Source organism: Pagrus pagrus, assembly GCF_965226575.1.
Source record: "Pagrus pagrus genome assembly, chromosome: 14".
In the NCBI taxonomy this organism is placed as follows: domain Eukaryota; kingdom Metazoa; phylum Chordata; class Actinopteri; order Spariformes; family Sparidae; genus Pagrus; species Pagrus pagrus.
In genome coordinates, this window is record NC_140198.1 from 23,543,355 (window position 1) to 23,558,277 (window position 14,923).

General features: G+C 41.6%; 1 protein-coding gene across 1 annotated transcript; it reads right to left on the bottom strand.

Annotated features, from left to right (window-relative positions):
* Positions 1-332: 332 nt before the first annotated feature.
* On the bottom strand, positions 333-8,874 carry dhx33 (DEAH (Asp-Glu-Ala-His) box polypeptide 33). Its single transcript, XM_084373344.1, has 12 exons — positions 8,499-8,874; positions 8,063-8,223; positions 6,491-6,718; positions 6,133-6,303; positions 5,641-5,826; positions 5,293-5,404; positions 4,200-4,359; positions 3,951-4,039; positions 3,740-3,867; positions 3,424-3,627; positions 3,236-3,322; positions 333-2,447 (listed from the first exon to the last, which is right to left on the bottom strand). The coding sequence occupies exons 1-12, from the start codon at positions 8,707-8,709 to the stop codon at positions 2,139-2,141; spliced, it is 2,046 nt and encodes a 681-aa protein (XP_084229470.1). The 5' UTR covers positions 8,710-8,874; the 3' UTR covers positions 333-2,138.
* Between the last annotated feature and the right edge of the window lie 6,049 nt (positions 8,875-14,923).

The window sequence follows — 14,923 nt, forward strand, 5'->3', positions numbered from 1 at the left end:
CTACTGGATGGTTGGTATAACAAATCAGAGATATAAATGCATCATTGGTCATCAGCTCCTATAACCAAGCTGTGGTTGACTGAAAATGCATTTCACTGCTGTGCTATTTATGCAAAATGGTACTGGGATCCCAAGTTTCCTGTGCAAAGTGTCCCTCCTCCCACCATGCTCAGATGCCCACATGTTTACAGAGCATTTTTACCTCACAAAAAAAATTACACTCATTTAAATTATCATTATTCAAATTCATTTTTTCTGTATTTTTTTTTGCTGGAAAAATCTGGAGGGACAAATCAAACCTTATGGTGGAGCCAACTAGACTTGTTCTGTGAGACAGTGACTGTATTTTTATTAGAAATTATACCAATAGTTGTCAGGTAAGACTTTAACAAATCCTATTAAATATACTCTTAATAAATTCATCAAAGGCGTGCATTTGATCTTACAAACTTCATAACATGCAGATCTTAAATGGCCTACTTTTCCTTTGTGGATGAAAACAAAAAAACCTTATAAAGAACATGAACTGAACATACAACCTCTGTTTTACATGGTCTGATGATTCTCTACAGCAAACCCAGATGCATTTGGCATTTTTAAAAGTGAGAAACCATTTATGTCATTTATTCAGATTATTATGTGTGATGTACAATCCTGAGTCCAGTGTATAAAAGACGAGAGGAGCTTCCGTCCGATTCCTCCACATGGTGATGACTCTATAAAGTATGAAAGACCTGAGTGATCAGATCGTTAACTATAATCTCCATGCATTGCATACATTTGTTATCAGCATACATCTGTGGTTAGTCTGTGCAGAGGCTGAGTCACATACAACAGCAAAGAGTAGAACCTGGAGAATAAGGCATGCTGCTTCTCCTGATGTGCATGGACTGGAGGAACTGGTGATACAATCATAGAGTGAAAAAAAGGCATGCATGAGATAACAAGACGAGTGCTGCGCTGGGAGTAATTATCAAAGTGAGATCATGTCTGTGACATGTAGAAAACGCTTATTTTAACTCCAACTTTTTTCACATTTTCTTATAATTATATAATCTCATAGATTTAGACAAATGTACTGTCCTTGCATATATAAAACCCTTTAAGACACTTTGTATAAACCTAAAAACTGCATGGCGGCAGAGCTCGAGACAAGTCTGCTTCTCTTAGCTTCTGAGAATAGGCAAACAAAATGTGACATGTCGGCCAACCCTTCACTGCTATACAATAGGGCTGCAACTAACATTGTCAATTAATCTGTTAATTTTTTTCTTGATTAATCGATGAGTTGTTTGGTCTATAAAATGTCAGAAAAATGTTTCAGTGTTTCCCAAATCCTAAGATGAAGTCGTCAAATGTCTGGTTACCAAATATATTCAGTTTACTGATATGGACGAGGAAAGAAACCAGAAAATATCCACATTTAAGAAGCTGGAATCACAGAATTTTGCTTTTTTTTTTCCTTCTTCAAAAATGACTCGAATGGATTAATCGACTATCAAAATAGTTTAAGATAATAACTTAATAGATTAAGTGGAGTAGCTGACAACAAATCAATTCATTGTTGCAGCTCTGTTATTCAATGTTACACTGAAAAGAACAACCACTAGCTGGTCTCGCATGAGGATGTAGTATAATATTTTGTGAAAGTAATACCTCTGATTAGATCAGATTCTGGAGAACTAGACATCAGCCCAAGACATTGCTTATTTGAAGAACGGTGCTCCTGTGAGGTTATCTGTGCTGACAAAATGCATGCATATGTTGAAAGAATTGATGCATGACACCTTTAAAAAGACTCTTTTTTTTTTTTTTAGGTGTTGAATAGGTGGCCGAATGGCAAGATGAAATACTATCAGGCAGAAGAAAGACAGGTTATAAAATCTGAATGACAGTCTTACAGGAAGTCAAAGTTGTGAGGCCTCAGTACGCAGAGTTCTGCTGCAGTGACACATGCCAAATGCTTGTCAACTGGGAGGTAGTGATCCAGAGTTAACTGTTAATGTTCTGTTCTGATTTGCACTGGTATCAAGTGTCTTCATCCAAATTCAGAGAATACATTTTCCAGTTTTACAGTCACTGGGTGATTCGAGGGAGGTGACCTTGCAGAGATTAACTTCAGTCCTGTTTCTCTGTTGTTAGCTCTTGGTCGGTCGGAGTTTGCGGCCAAAGTACTCCGGCGCCGCCTCCAGCAGCCAGTCGGCGTCCACCAAACACAGGTCTCTCATGTAGCAGCGGGACGTGTGCAGCAGCTCGTTGAAGACCACGTATGCTGGCTTGGCCTGGAAAAGGACGGAGGAGGGGTGGATGGCCACGGGCTGGTGTGTGTCCAGAGCTAAGTAGCTGCCGTCAGGTTGGAGCTCCGCGGCGTTGACGAACATCCCGTGGGCGAGGCAGCGGCGGACGTTCCCTGTGTCCTGCCCGCACGACTCCAGTTTCACATTGAGCTGGTAAAACAACAGAACAGGATGTGTTTGTTCAAAATGGTAATGCTATTTAACAACTGTGACGCTGTATAAGGACAACAGCTCCTGCAAATGAAGCAAGCGAGTTCCTGAGCTTTGTTTTCTAAATTTCACCCTGGAGCAGTGACGTCTCCCCTGTGCTTCCTGACCACAGACTGGAGGATGACTCAGGATTATGCAGATGCAGCAGTCTATTACACAATCGTTATTATTACAATGATGTGAAATTATGCGATACGGTGTAAGTGCCTGAACATGCATGTTTACTTCAAGACATACAGTAAGTTTCAAGACATGACATAACATTTTCAAGATGCTGCTGTACGTTACATCTGACAAGTTGTTACAGAAACCTGGGACACCACTTTGGTGTTTACACTGTTAGCACAGGCGCTTTTCACCACGGGGAGAAAGAGGTTTTCAGGTCAGGGGCTATCTAGATGGCATGCTAACTTCTGTAGACATCTCTTCAACACAATACTTAGACGTCTTTGACATAATGCCAAAACTCTTATTTCTTCACATCGTGTCGATAATCTTAGTTAATTTCTGAATGTTTCAAACTAAAATTCTGACATATTGCTTTAAGGATGTAAAATCTTGCGCACAGATGTAGCAAACAAGATGATAGTTTCATGAATGATGTGTGTGAGTTGAATGAATGTGACAATGAGTTGTGGTATTGATCTTGAGGATATTGAGGTGATGTTGCCCAGCGCCACACAGAACAATCACATACACAGTATTCACAAGGATTTTCAGACGGGTACCTTAAGGCAGATATCTTTGAGTTGGGCCAGGACATCTTTGACCAGACCCATGTTCCTGCTGTTGACAAAGTTCTCCCGACACCACTCCTTTAACAGTAGACAGATACAGGAGAAGAAAAAGAAGCTCAGCAACATAATTTCACGTCTGGATTTCACTTTTCCTCCCCTACTCATCAAGCTTCACTCACCTTATTACCGCTGACTTTCTTGAACGCTCTGTAAATGTTGAGCAGTGTAATGTGGTCTCCCTCGCTTGAAGTGAACTTCTTGCGTGCAGCGAGCACCTCTTCACGCCGGGCAGGAGGGTTGTACAGTACAGTGTCCACCGACAGCAGAGACACAATGGTCAAAATCTCCTCAGAACAGGAGTGGTCGGGGGACAACAGGATGGTCTGGGAGACAGGGCAAACAAGGCAGGGGAGTGTTACAGCAAGTTCTACCTGGGTGACACGACAGTATCAGTATGTGTTTTTGTAATGCTATGCATTTGTTAACACTTTTTACCTTGGCATATCTGGGCTCCAGAGGGAAGCTCGCCATCTTCTTTCCCAGAGCGGTGAGGAAAACCTGCCCCTCCTTCCTCTCCAGAGCTCCCAGCAGCTCTAAATGCTCCACAGCAGAACGGACGGCCTCTAGGATAAACACGCACAGGTTAACCTACAACCCTGCTGGATGACCGGAGGTGCAGCGTGATTCATGTTCAAAGGCATTGTACCTGGAGACGGCTTGGACATGAAATCAAAATTCATTACATCAGGAATCCCCAGAGCCATGAGCTGAAGCATCACACCGGCCAAGTTACACCTGCAGCACACACACACACACACACACACACACACACACACACACACAAAAACAACAGACCGTTCAATCACACTGACCTAAATAAATCAACACATGGGAGAGACTCAGTGTACACACTGAGCTTCATGATGTGTGTGAATATGAAGCAGTCCGACAGTACCTCTGGATCTCAGGCACGGTCATGGGGATGAGGCTGTCAAACTCCTGCTCGGTGTAGAGGCGATAGCAGGAGCCAGAGTCTTCTCTGCCTGCCCGGCCTGCTCGCTGCCATGCCTGGGCTTTAGACACCCGCTGCACTGCCAGCACCTCCAGCCCGCTGTCTGGGAGTCACACAACACGTGTACTATGAGAGGAGAGCTACATGCAGCATACTGTTAGAAATATAATGAATTTCTGATGTCGTGGTTTGGAGGACAGCAGCGAGTTTGCAGATCGCAACCAACTGAACACCCCTCGCCTCACCCTCCTCTACGGTGGCCACTAAAAACACAAAGGAAAGCTGAAGACCCTCTCTAGAGCTACTGTTACTGTAGAAACATGGCAGTGCAACATGGCGGACTCTGGAGGAGGACCCGCTCCCCCTGTAGATATAAAAGGCTCCTTCTAAGGTAACAAAAACACGTTTCTTACTTTCAGTGGATTATACACTAATGAAAACATAACTATGAACATTATGTTCCATAACTGCTAATAAATACTCAATCCTACACACCGGACCTTTTAAGTATCAATAGTAAAAGTACTGTGACAGATCCATTTGTGTACTGTACACAGCATTTTACCGATGTCGCCACTCGAGGTGGAGCTCGATTTAATTTGATATACAGTTAGCTAGTTTAGTCCAGTTGTTCCCAAACTACGGGTCGTGGCCCTTCAAAGGGTCACCAGATAGATCTGAGGAGTTGTGTGATGATTAATGAGAGAGGACAGAAGAAGAAACAAACTTCTGATATACAAAACTGCATTCCGTTTTTTTTTCTTCACCTTTCTCTAATCTTTTCTTTGGTGTGAAATATTTTTTCACTCTTTGGGCCTTAAACGGTTGTTTTAATGAAATGGACAAACTTAAGTTGTACTTGAATACAGTACTTGAGTAAATGTAACTAGTTACTTTGAAGAAGAAATAACAGTCTGTGAAAAATTTTAAAAAACTTGGTTTCCTCATTCTGGGACTGATTATGGCACGAGTCGCTGACAGGTCTTTCATGATATGTTAGTAGAATCTTTGTGTGTATGTGTGTGATGAATCTGACCTGGATTGAAACGTTTGGCCTTCACCATCCCCGTGTCTATGACGTATTTGATCCCAGAGATTGTAACTGACGTCTCGGCGATGTTGGTTGACAGGATGACCTTCCTAGATCCCTGAAAAAGGTAGAAAGGACAACAATCTGTATGAGGTATACAATACTATAACATAGTCTGACTATGATAGACATAGCTTTAAAATCATAGGAAAATAATTCACTATTATATGACACTTCTGTCACTTATATGGCAGTGAAGCTGAAACAATGGCAGACAGTCCACAGATAAAAACACTGCAGCTATTTCTTCACAATCGTGCCCTTTTGAACTGTTTCTTTCTCCTGCATGTTTACCTTGGGAGCTGGCTGGAACACCCTGAGCTGCTGAGCTGGGGGCAGAGATGCGTACAAAGGGATAACAACCATGGGACCACAGCCGTCAGGCAGATGCTTCGCGATGTCCCGGCATGTTCTCGCCAGAGCCTCGATCTCCTCCTGACCCGTCATGAAGACTAAGATATCGTGGGACGGAGGGGCCTCCTGTGCACAGACAACAAGACAGTGTTCTGTTTCAGTGTCAAGAGGAATCATCACAGAGCACCGACACGCACGCAAGAAAAACTGTTTGCTCACAGGTTTGTGTTTCCTGTAATGCTGAGGGAAAGGGAGTCTATTTGGTTTAGAGTTGATTTAAATTGGAAATACAGCTGATTCCACATGAGAGATCAAGTAAGAGAAAATGTCTTTTGCAGTAAAAACACAACACAAAGGACGAACTAAGACGTCAGTAAGCCACAATGGAAACAAGAATTTTTTCCCTGCTTGAGGGCAAATATTAAGAAGTACCTGATGGATCTGGAAGACCGAGACAAGTGCAGCCTGCAGGTAGTCGGACTGGGCCTGCTTGGTGTAGTAGATCTGGATGGGATGCTGCCTGCCCTCCAGGTACAGAACAGGTGACTTGTTGAAGTACTCAGAGAACAAATCCACATCCATGGTGGCTGACATCACTATGACCTGTGTGGGTTACACGCAATAAAGAAGCTGCACTGTGGGATTTGGGAGACTATCAGGAGAAGAAATGAGCTTATAGCAATGAATGAGGAGCAGGCTGTTTATCTCCTGCAGTGAGGGGATTAGCCTGGTGTTTTCTATGAAAGTGAATATCTTATGTAAGCCAGGACACCTGGAACTGTCCTCCTACCTTCAGGGGAATTTTATTCAGCTCTCTGCGCCTGCGCTGAGCGGTCTTCACCACGCCGAACAGCACGTCGGTGTGCACGGTGCGCTCGTGAGCCTCATCCAGGACCACCACGGTGTAGCGCAGCAGTAAGGGGTCTCCGATGGCCTCGCGCAGGAGCATGCCGTCCGTCATGAACTTCAGCTTTGTCTCGGAGGAGGTGACATCCTCAAAACGCACTGTGTAACCAACCTGAGAAGAAACATGTAGATTTACTCTACACAGCCGAGGAAGACTTCAGCTGATATCGCTATATCCAGTCATAAAGCCATCACAAGTACATACGTTGTTGTAATAAACATGGTATTATTATTATTGTTGTTATGCTGTGGCATTTTTGACCTCTAGTATTTCTGTGGGTGGAGTGAGAGTGGGCCCCCTGTTGTTTTTGTCTGCACACATGAAGCTGACACAGAACACACTGCTGCCAATTGTTTCAAACTATCCCACTGATCTACAGATGGTGCTAATTAAAGGCTTTGACACACCAAATCAGAAAAATTCACAATACGAGACAAAATATAGTTTAACGAGTTTGTGGTCCTCTCACTTCTTGAACAAAGAACTTCAATTTTGGACAAAAACAACAACTTGGTGTGCATAGGCCTTAAAGGAGCACTACGTCGCTTTGGGGAAAAACATTTTAATGAGAAGAGAAAGATCTTCAGTGACTGATGTTTTCTGCCTAAACAAACTAAATTATCAAACACTTTGTTTTCATGACTGAATAAACAAACTGACCTTAAAGGACAACACAATTTCATACTGTTTTACTTTGTTTATATGTGGCGGACCCTGCCACCTTTCTTGCTTCAAACAATGTTCTGGGACCTTATATACCTAAATATTTCTGAGTTTGTATTATTACCTCATTAATATTGTAAATATTAAAATTCTGATTTTGAAATTCTTCTCCAAAACTACATGAGGCCTCTTTAAGCGCTGCAACGATGAGTCAATGAATCCATCAGTCGACCAAAAGAAAGATTCATTTTCAAAGTAGTTAGTTTTCAAATATAACATTTCATTTTTTATGCACAAATGTCAAACATTTGTTAGTTCCAGCGGCTTAAATGTCAACATTTCCTGCCTTTCTTTGTCATTTATGACAGTAAATGAAGAGTCTTTGGGTTTTGGACTGTTTGTTGGACAAAAGAAGCAATCTGAAGACACTCTGGACACTGTGATGAGCATCTTTCACATGTTTTGTTGTTTTTTACATTTTATAGACAAAACAAGTAATTGTTTATTCGTGAAAATAACCAGCAGAATAATTGATAATGAAATGAATCTTTAGTTGCAGCCGTGAGGATAATGTTGCAGGAAGTTAACAGGAAATATCACAGCTTTGCAAATATGTCATGAGGAAGGAAGAGCATTCATCAGGTTTGTCCTTCAGGATGCACACGAGTTTGGACGGATACCAAGGAATGTAATCTCACTGTGTGTATCCTGATGAACAAACAGGGCCCCTTTAACCCATATTTGAAAGAATAGATTCATCAGGCAGGTGAGAAGCCTGTATACTGTGCGTACCAGCTTGCCAAGCTGAGTCCTCTTCTCCTCTGCCACCCTTCCTGCCAGGGAGATGGCAGCGACTCGCCGGGGCTGAGTGATGGCGATGATGCCCTGTCGTCCGATGCCGGCCTCATACAGGTACTGGGGGATCTGAGTGGTCTTCCCAGAGCCAGTCTCCCCTGATGTGTGAGAGAAAGTGGGTCAGGTTAGAAGCAGTGCAGGTGCTACACTATGGATCCATGGAGCAGAGATGACCTTTTCTAATATAGCTGGGAAATATATCCAGGTTTATACTGTTCACTGTTGTGATTCAGAAAAACACATTTGTCCACATTTCCAGAATTAAACCTGAGCTGTGCAGCCCCACAGAGCTCACAACATGAGTGTATTTCAGGGTGGATTCCCCCTTTAACAGAAGCTAACGCTGTAGCACAGTTAGCTAACAGCAGCTCACCTATCAGGATAGCATTGTGCAGCTGTCTCAGTTGGTTCAGCAGCTGAGGTTTCGCCTGGTAGATGGGAAGCTGTTTCCTCTGGACTTCTATCGGAGTGGTTGCATTTCCCTTTCTAGGCAGCAGCATTCCAGGCTTATTCTTATCGAGACGGAAGAAAACAGACCCCGGCTTGAACCTTTTAGCCGGAGGAGGGTCGGGGTCGTGGGGCATGGTCTGGAAAAAGTGACTCTGGCAGCAAAAAGCTTCGCGGCTCTTTCTTCAGACTGTTTCAATGACCTAGAAGAAACTAAAAGTTTGTATCATGCTCACTGACACACAGGCGAGCGTCACTGCGGATGTTTTGCTACCTCTGCAAAAACGTCCCCACGTGGTGTAAAATCGGCGCCGTTGTTTGACGTCATGAGTTGCGTGTGAAATTTAACCCGCGTACGGACTGGCAGGTGCCATCACAACTTTGTATTTATTTATTTATTTGTTTATTCACATAATTCAAATGTACAAACTGCAGGCCAGTTAATTGGTTAGTCAGTTAAGTAGAGTGAACAGACGCTTCTTAACACATAAAATAAGACAAAATAAAATGAACAAAGACAATAGAATAAGGGCATAAAGGTAAAACAAAATCATCATTAAAAAAGAAAATCAAAAGATGGATAAAAATAGATCAAGGCATTACATTGGTACGATCACAGCTGTGTACACTCATGGCACATACTCATTGGTTGTGCATATTGTTCTAAACGCACAGGTGGCTGCAGCTCAGGAGGTTGTCCAGTAACTGTAAGGTTGCTGGTTTGAATCCCTGTCTCCCACTGCTGCCGGAAGTATCCTTGAGCAAGATAATGAAACCCAGATTGCTCCTGATGAGCAGTTGGCACCTTGCACGGTGGTCTCTGCTAACAGTGTATGAATGGGTGAATTTGATGCTTTGAGCGGTCTGTAGACTGGAAAAGCGCTATAGAAATGCAGGTCCATTTACACTATTTGGCTGCAATGCACTCATAAAATATTTGCATTATATTATTTTTTATCAATACTTGTATTAACTTTTATAGTTTATGGAATATGACACATTACTCATCTGTCTAAACCATCCACTGTGGAAGATATAAAATGCCAAAATAAAAACTAATTGACATGAATGTACTGTGTAAATTAAAATCATATGTTAAAATGAGGCTTATTTAGCTTTTTTTTTAAACTACAATATAAGTTTTACATGCCACATTAAAATCAAACCACAACACTGAAACCAAACTGAAAAGGTGTGCTGTGCATCACTGCAAAGGATGCACCAGTGCAAATGAGCAAATGTGCAAAGCACTGGCATTCGTTTTCACGAGGAGGTGCAAGCAAGCCCTCAGAACTGGAGTGATACATAGCAGGATTACATGTGACACCCAAAAAAGCTTTTGTCCCCCATTAACAATCATTTTTCAATTTGATCCATTCCATCCAATAACAATTGGAAATTCTAGAGGAGCTGTATGATTAAATTATTTTATCCAACAACAACAACAACAAACAAACAAACAGAAGTCTCGGGCGTGCATGCTCTTAACTGACACAACCTGATCGTGGTCACGACAGACAGACTTTCACATAACAACAGTTTCCTGTGGGCTACCAGCTGCAGGGGCACTAACACGTATGGTGCTTTGAGTTTCACTGGCCGTCTGCAGATTGAAGTGATTGATTGTGCTGCAGGAAGCTGCAAAGTGACAGTTTCCTGGTGCCGGTACTGGCAGACTTCTGTTTGCATTAGCTAATCCCGTACTATTAAAACAGTCAGTGTTTATTTGAAGCCAACACTAGCCAAGTAGCACTAAAGCTGTAACCCCTTTCAAGAAAACCTGCCAAGAAGATCCTTGTGTTGTACCTCAGCTTCTAGCATCACGTTGCTGTGACAAGGACAATTCATATCACAATGAAAAGTGATTAATTTTTTTTTTTTTAATTGAATGACTTGTCCTCTTAAATATATATGTAACATTTCTGTATTACAGTTTCTCTCAACTACTTATGCTAAATGTGTAAAACCAACTACCTTTGTTGTGTATATTGTTGAGTTGTGCACATAAATGATCCCATTCATTTCCAATGATGTACAAACCCAGAGAAAATCCTAATTTTACTCATAGTAACAGTGCGCTTTATTTAGTTTCTTGTCTCTTTAATTTCCAGGGACTCATCAGATGTTACGTCAGAGAGTGAGGAGGGAAGTCAGCGAAGAAGACTAAACATAATGTGAATAAAACTTTAATTCATTAACTCCTCTGTGAACAATTTTACATGAGTTGTGTCAGATAGATTTCCATCGCCAGACAAGAGCTCCCATGATCCCACAACACTTCACAATGTCACCAAACTACATGTAAACATATCAGTGCAACACATGTCATAATGTGTATTACATGTCTCTTTATATCTGTGGTTTGTTTTTAGGCGTTTTAAATCTTCCATAACCCCTGAACTCCGACAGAATAAGTCACGACTGTGTTGATCTTGGATGCAGCCACCAGGGGGCAGAGCCAGAGGGCTTCACTTCACAAACCGGACAGACCGTAAATCAGCTTTAGGAGCCAGTTGCAGATTGTGTCTGCTTCATATGGTCTGTTTAGCATCTATCTCTGATTCTGATAAGCTCTTCGATGCTATAGATTCAACCTGCTGCTAGACGACTCTAATCTGCCCCGAGGGAGACCGCAGACAGTTGATGTCACGTCATGATCATATTGTCACTGCATGATTCCCATAAAAACTACAATTTTGGATTATTTGCCAGCCTTACTATCAATAATATTACATGTTATATATCCACTGTAACATGTAATGACAACATAAGAGTTTCTGACTGTAATCTGTGGGTACAAACATCAGTAGCGCATGAGACAAACAATTTAAAAACCTTGCAGATGTTTTAAGGAAACACTTTTCATAACCGGATAAACCAGCATTATTTAAGGTTACTGCGTAATTAAAGAGAATGTACACAATAATGAGCATCAGTGGCATTTATGGCTGTTATTAAAGTATTTATTTTAACATATGCCCTTAATATTTTAGGTCCTTTAGCTCCACAGGAAAGAAAAAGCCTGAAAGTAAAACAATGTTCTCGTGCTCTGCTTTGATTAATAGCAATTAGACATGTTACTATCACCCTCTGCTGCCCCTGGTCAGTGTGTCAACATGTCTGATTTTCAGCACCAGCATTTACATCCAGAGCCAGGGGTGAGAAAGTGTCCTCAAATAGCTCAACAAACAAAGTGCAGCACGGGACCTAGACAGTGCACAGCCATGGCGTGCGACTCATTTCTGGGTCAGATTGAAGGAAACATTCATGCAGCAGCATGTTCTTGGTAGGTGGACAGGTTATTTAGCAATAAACAGGAAATTATGTAAGAGGTGGTTTTTTGACTTGGTGTGAACGTGCAATAGAACGCTTTTGATTGCAGAGGAATGAGTGGTGTGAGATGTTGTTGGGTCAGTCCCAACGGGCGAGGCTTTGACATTTCTTTGGTATTTCTTTGAAAGAGAGTTTGTGTCCTGACTTGATTATCTGTGTTGAAACGCCGCTTTGCACGAACAAAGACTAGGCTCAGCTGCCCAGTGTTGTAAGTCTGCTGTGACAATGAACCACTTCTACAAACCTCAGTATGATATACTGCTCAGACAACCTGGGACTGAATTAAGCAGATCTCCAGTCTACTCAGTTAATTTCTGCCGTCCAAAACCCCATCACGATCATCTAAGGCAGGCCTGGTCAACTACTGTCTAAAGCATCTGCCTGTCAGCTATGTCATGCTTTAAGTAGGCAGTGTTAGTGTTGGAATTTTTTGATGCACTGTTGCTTTTTATCTTTGGATTTTTTTTTTGTAACCCCCTCCTTTTTTTCCTTGGAGAGGCTGTGCCTTTGTAAATAAGAATATGTTCATCTTGACTTTCCTGGTTAAATAAAGGTACTAACTTATGCAAAAGTGCAATAAAAAACGATGCACTACATTGCTTTTCAGCCTTGTCAGTTTTTCTCTCCTGTATCCCCCTTTGCTTAAAAAGCCTGGGTTAAAAGCTATTAATGAAAGAAGAGCCTTTCTGCCCTTGGCACCAGACATAATGAACGGGCTAATTAGCTTACTAATAAAATGATCAAAGCACCAGAATGAGGTTGTTAATGGCCGCATTCACACGCATCAATATCAGTTTGTCTGTTAAGATGAGGCCGTGCACTTCATCGCTAACATCTCTTGACATCCTCCCCCAAAATGTGAGTCTGATGTTTGTCAGGAACGTCAGGATTTCTGGCCTCTCCGTCCTCTTTGGTATAACTGGAATTTTTTAGGAAAGTCCCGCGGCAGTGTTGGTCTGTCTCTGGGTCAGGACACTCGTTTGGTCCAGACTAAGGGATGGATTGTCATTACAAGTTGTACAGATACTCAGTGTCCCCAGAGGATGAATCCTAATGACTGAGGTGATTGCTTCAGTTTTTCAGTTTTTCCAGTTCTTTATTTACAACCAAACATCTGAGCCACACCTGCACTTAGTGGTTAGTGCTTACTGGCAAAACACAACAAGTTTCAACTAATAAGGTGAGCAAGTAAACATTACACCTGCTGAACATCATCATGTGGCGGTGAGCCATGCTGCCGACACTCGCTTTCTCATGCAACCTCTTACGCTGCCCATTGTTTATTTAAAGGGCTGGTTCACTCAAATTACTAAAACTATGTGCACATTTACATGTAGTGGTATCTATCCAAGCAGATCATCTTTGTCATGTACTGTCTATTTGTACAAGTTTGGACATACGTCTCTAAAATTTCTGCCCGTACCTTTAAAGGAAATGAGGTGAATACAACTTAAAGGAGACATATGCTCATTTTCAGGTTCATAATTCTATTTTGTGTTACGACCACAATAAGTTTACACACTTTAATGCTCAAAAAACACATCAGTGTTCTCATACTGTCCAGTGCTGCAGCACTGTATTCACCCTCTGTCTGAAACACTCTTTGCTTCTGTTGCTGCAGGCTGTGAGCTTTTAACTCTCAAGATCTTTTACATGAACAAGAACATATGAAACACTGAAGGAAAGGAAAAAACATAATAGGTCTCTTTTAAAGGGGCACTATGTAATTTGGGCAAAAAATCTAATTCAAAAAGTTAATATTTACTATTTTGATTCAAAAAAAGGTAATAATACAAACTCAGAAATAGCTATTTGACATATTTCCAGATAAACAAGTCGTTCTCAAGGGTTAAAAGGTCCCCAGAACGCTGTTTGACACTGGAACGGTGGCGACTTAGAAAGGTCCTGCTAACATAAATTGTGTTGTCATTGTGTTGTCCTTTGAGGACAGTTGGTTTTTTCCGTTTTCTTCAGTCATGAATATCAATAAGTGAAGATTTTTCTCTTCTCTTAATATTTCTTCCTCAAAGTGCATCTTTACATTGTGCTGCTCACAGCAAATATTAAATGTTATAAAAACATCTTTTTCCAGATTCAGTCCAGTGCAGAGGAGTTAACTGTACAATGTCAATCTCCCAGTGTCTCTTTAAAAAAAGCACTTTGTGCCACTTGGCACACATTATATTGTGTCTGCTGTGTTATTTTAGGTTCATATCCAGACTGTCATATAGCCTTTTTTTTTTACAATCCTTGCAAATTCCTGACAATCCTGCCAAATCCTTGCAATCCTACCACATTCAAGGCATGGCCATTTTGTGGTGTCCAATGTACAGTTTATTGGTTTGTCATTTGAAATAGGCTTTAACCAGATTTAGATTTAGATTATTAACATGATTCCAAAATAAGATGTTCCCTTTGCTAATCTCTGGGGATTAGGAAGCTCTGCGCACCAGTGAGAAAAACCTATTTCAGATGGGAAGCGTTTTATGTAATATTCTTGATATTTCACCTTATTCACACTGGAACGAAGTGACTCCGTTCTATTACAGTTGTGTGTTTGCCTCTTTCTCTCCTCTGTGAATGGGGATTAGAAATGCAAAGCACCTCGCGGTATATGAAAGGAGAGAGGGGGGGTTGGATTGTTGAGTGGGGTGAGAAACCCAGAATATTTCTCAGTGAGTGCCCCCACACAAACTGATGATAAAACATAAGACGGCTTAACGTCTGCAAATGGTGACACAAGAGTAGGCAAACAAGCTGAACTGTGGCGTACACACGTTGTGTGTTTCTGCTGAGCTTATGTGGTTTCTGTCTCTGGCTGGTGTGCAGGAAGAGAGTGTCAGTGAGTTAGACGATAAGGTTTGATTGCAAACACACACACACACACACGCACAGAGGAGGAGGCAGAGGAGTGTGTCTGTTGAGCTATTTGAACTTGCAAACAGGACAAGAGTGAATTTCTAAAAAATGTTTTGTCTCTAAATCAAAAAAAAAAAAGAAGAAGTGAAGAGAGATGCA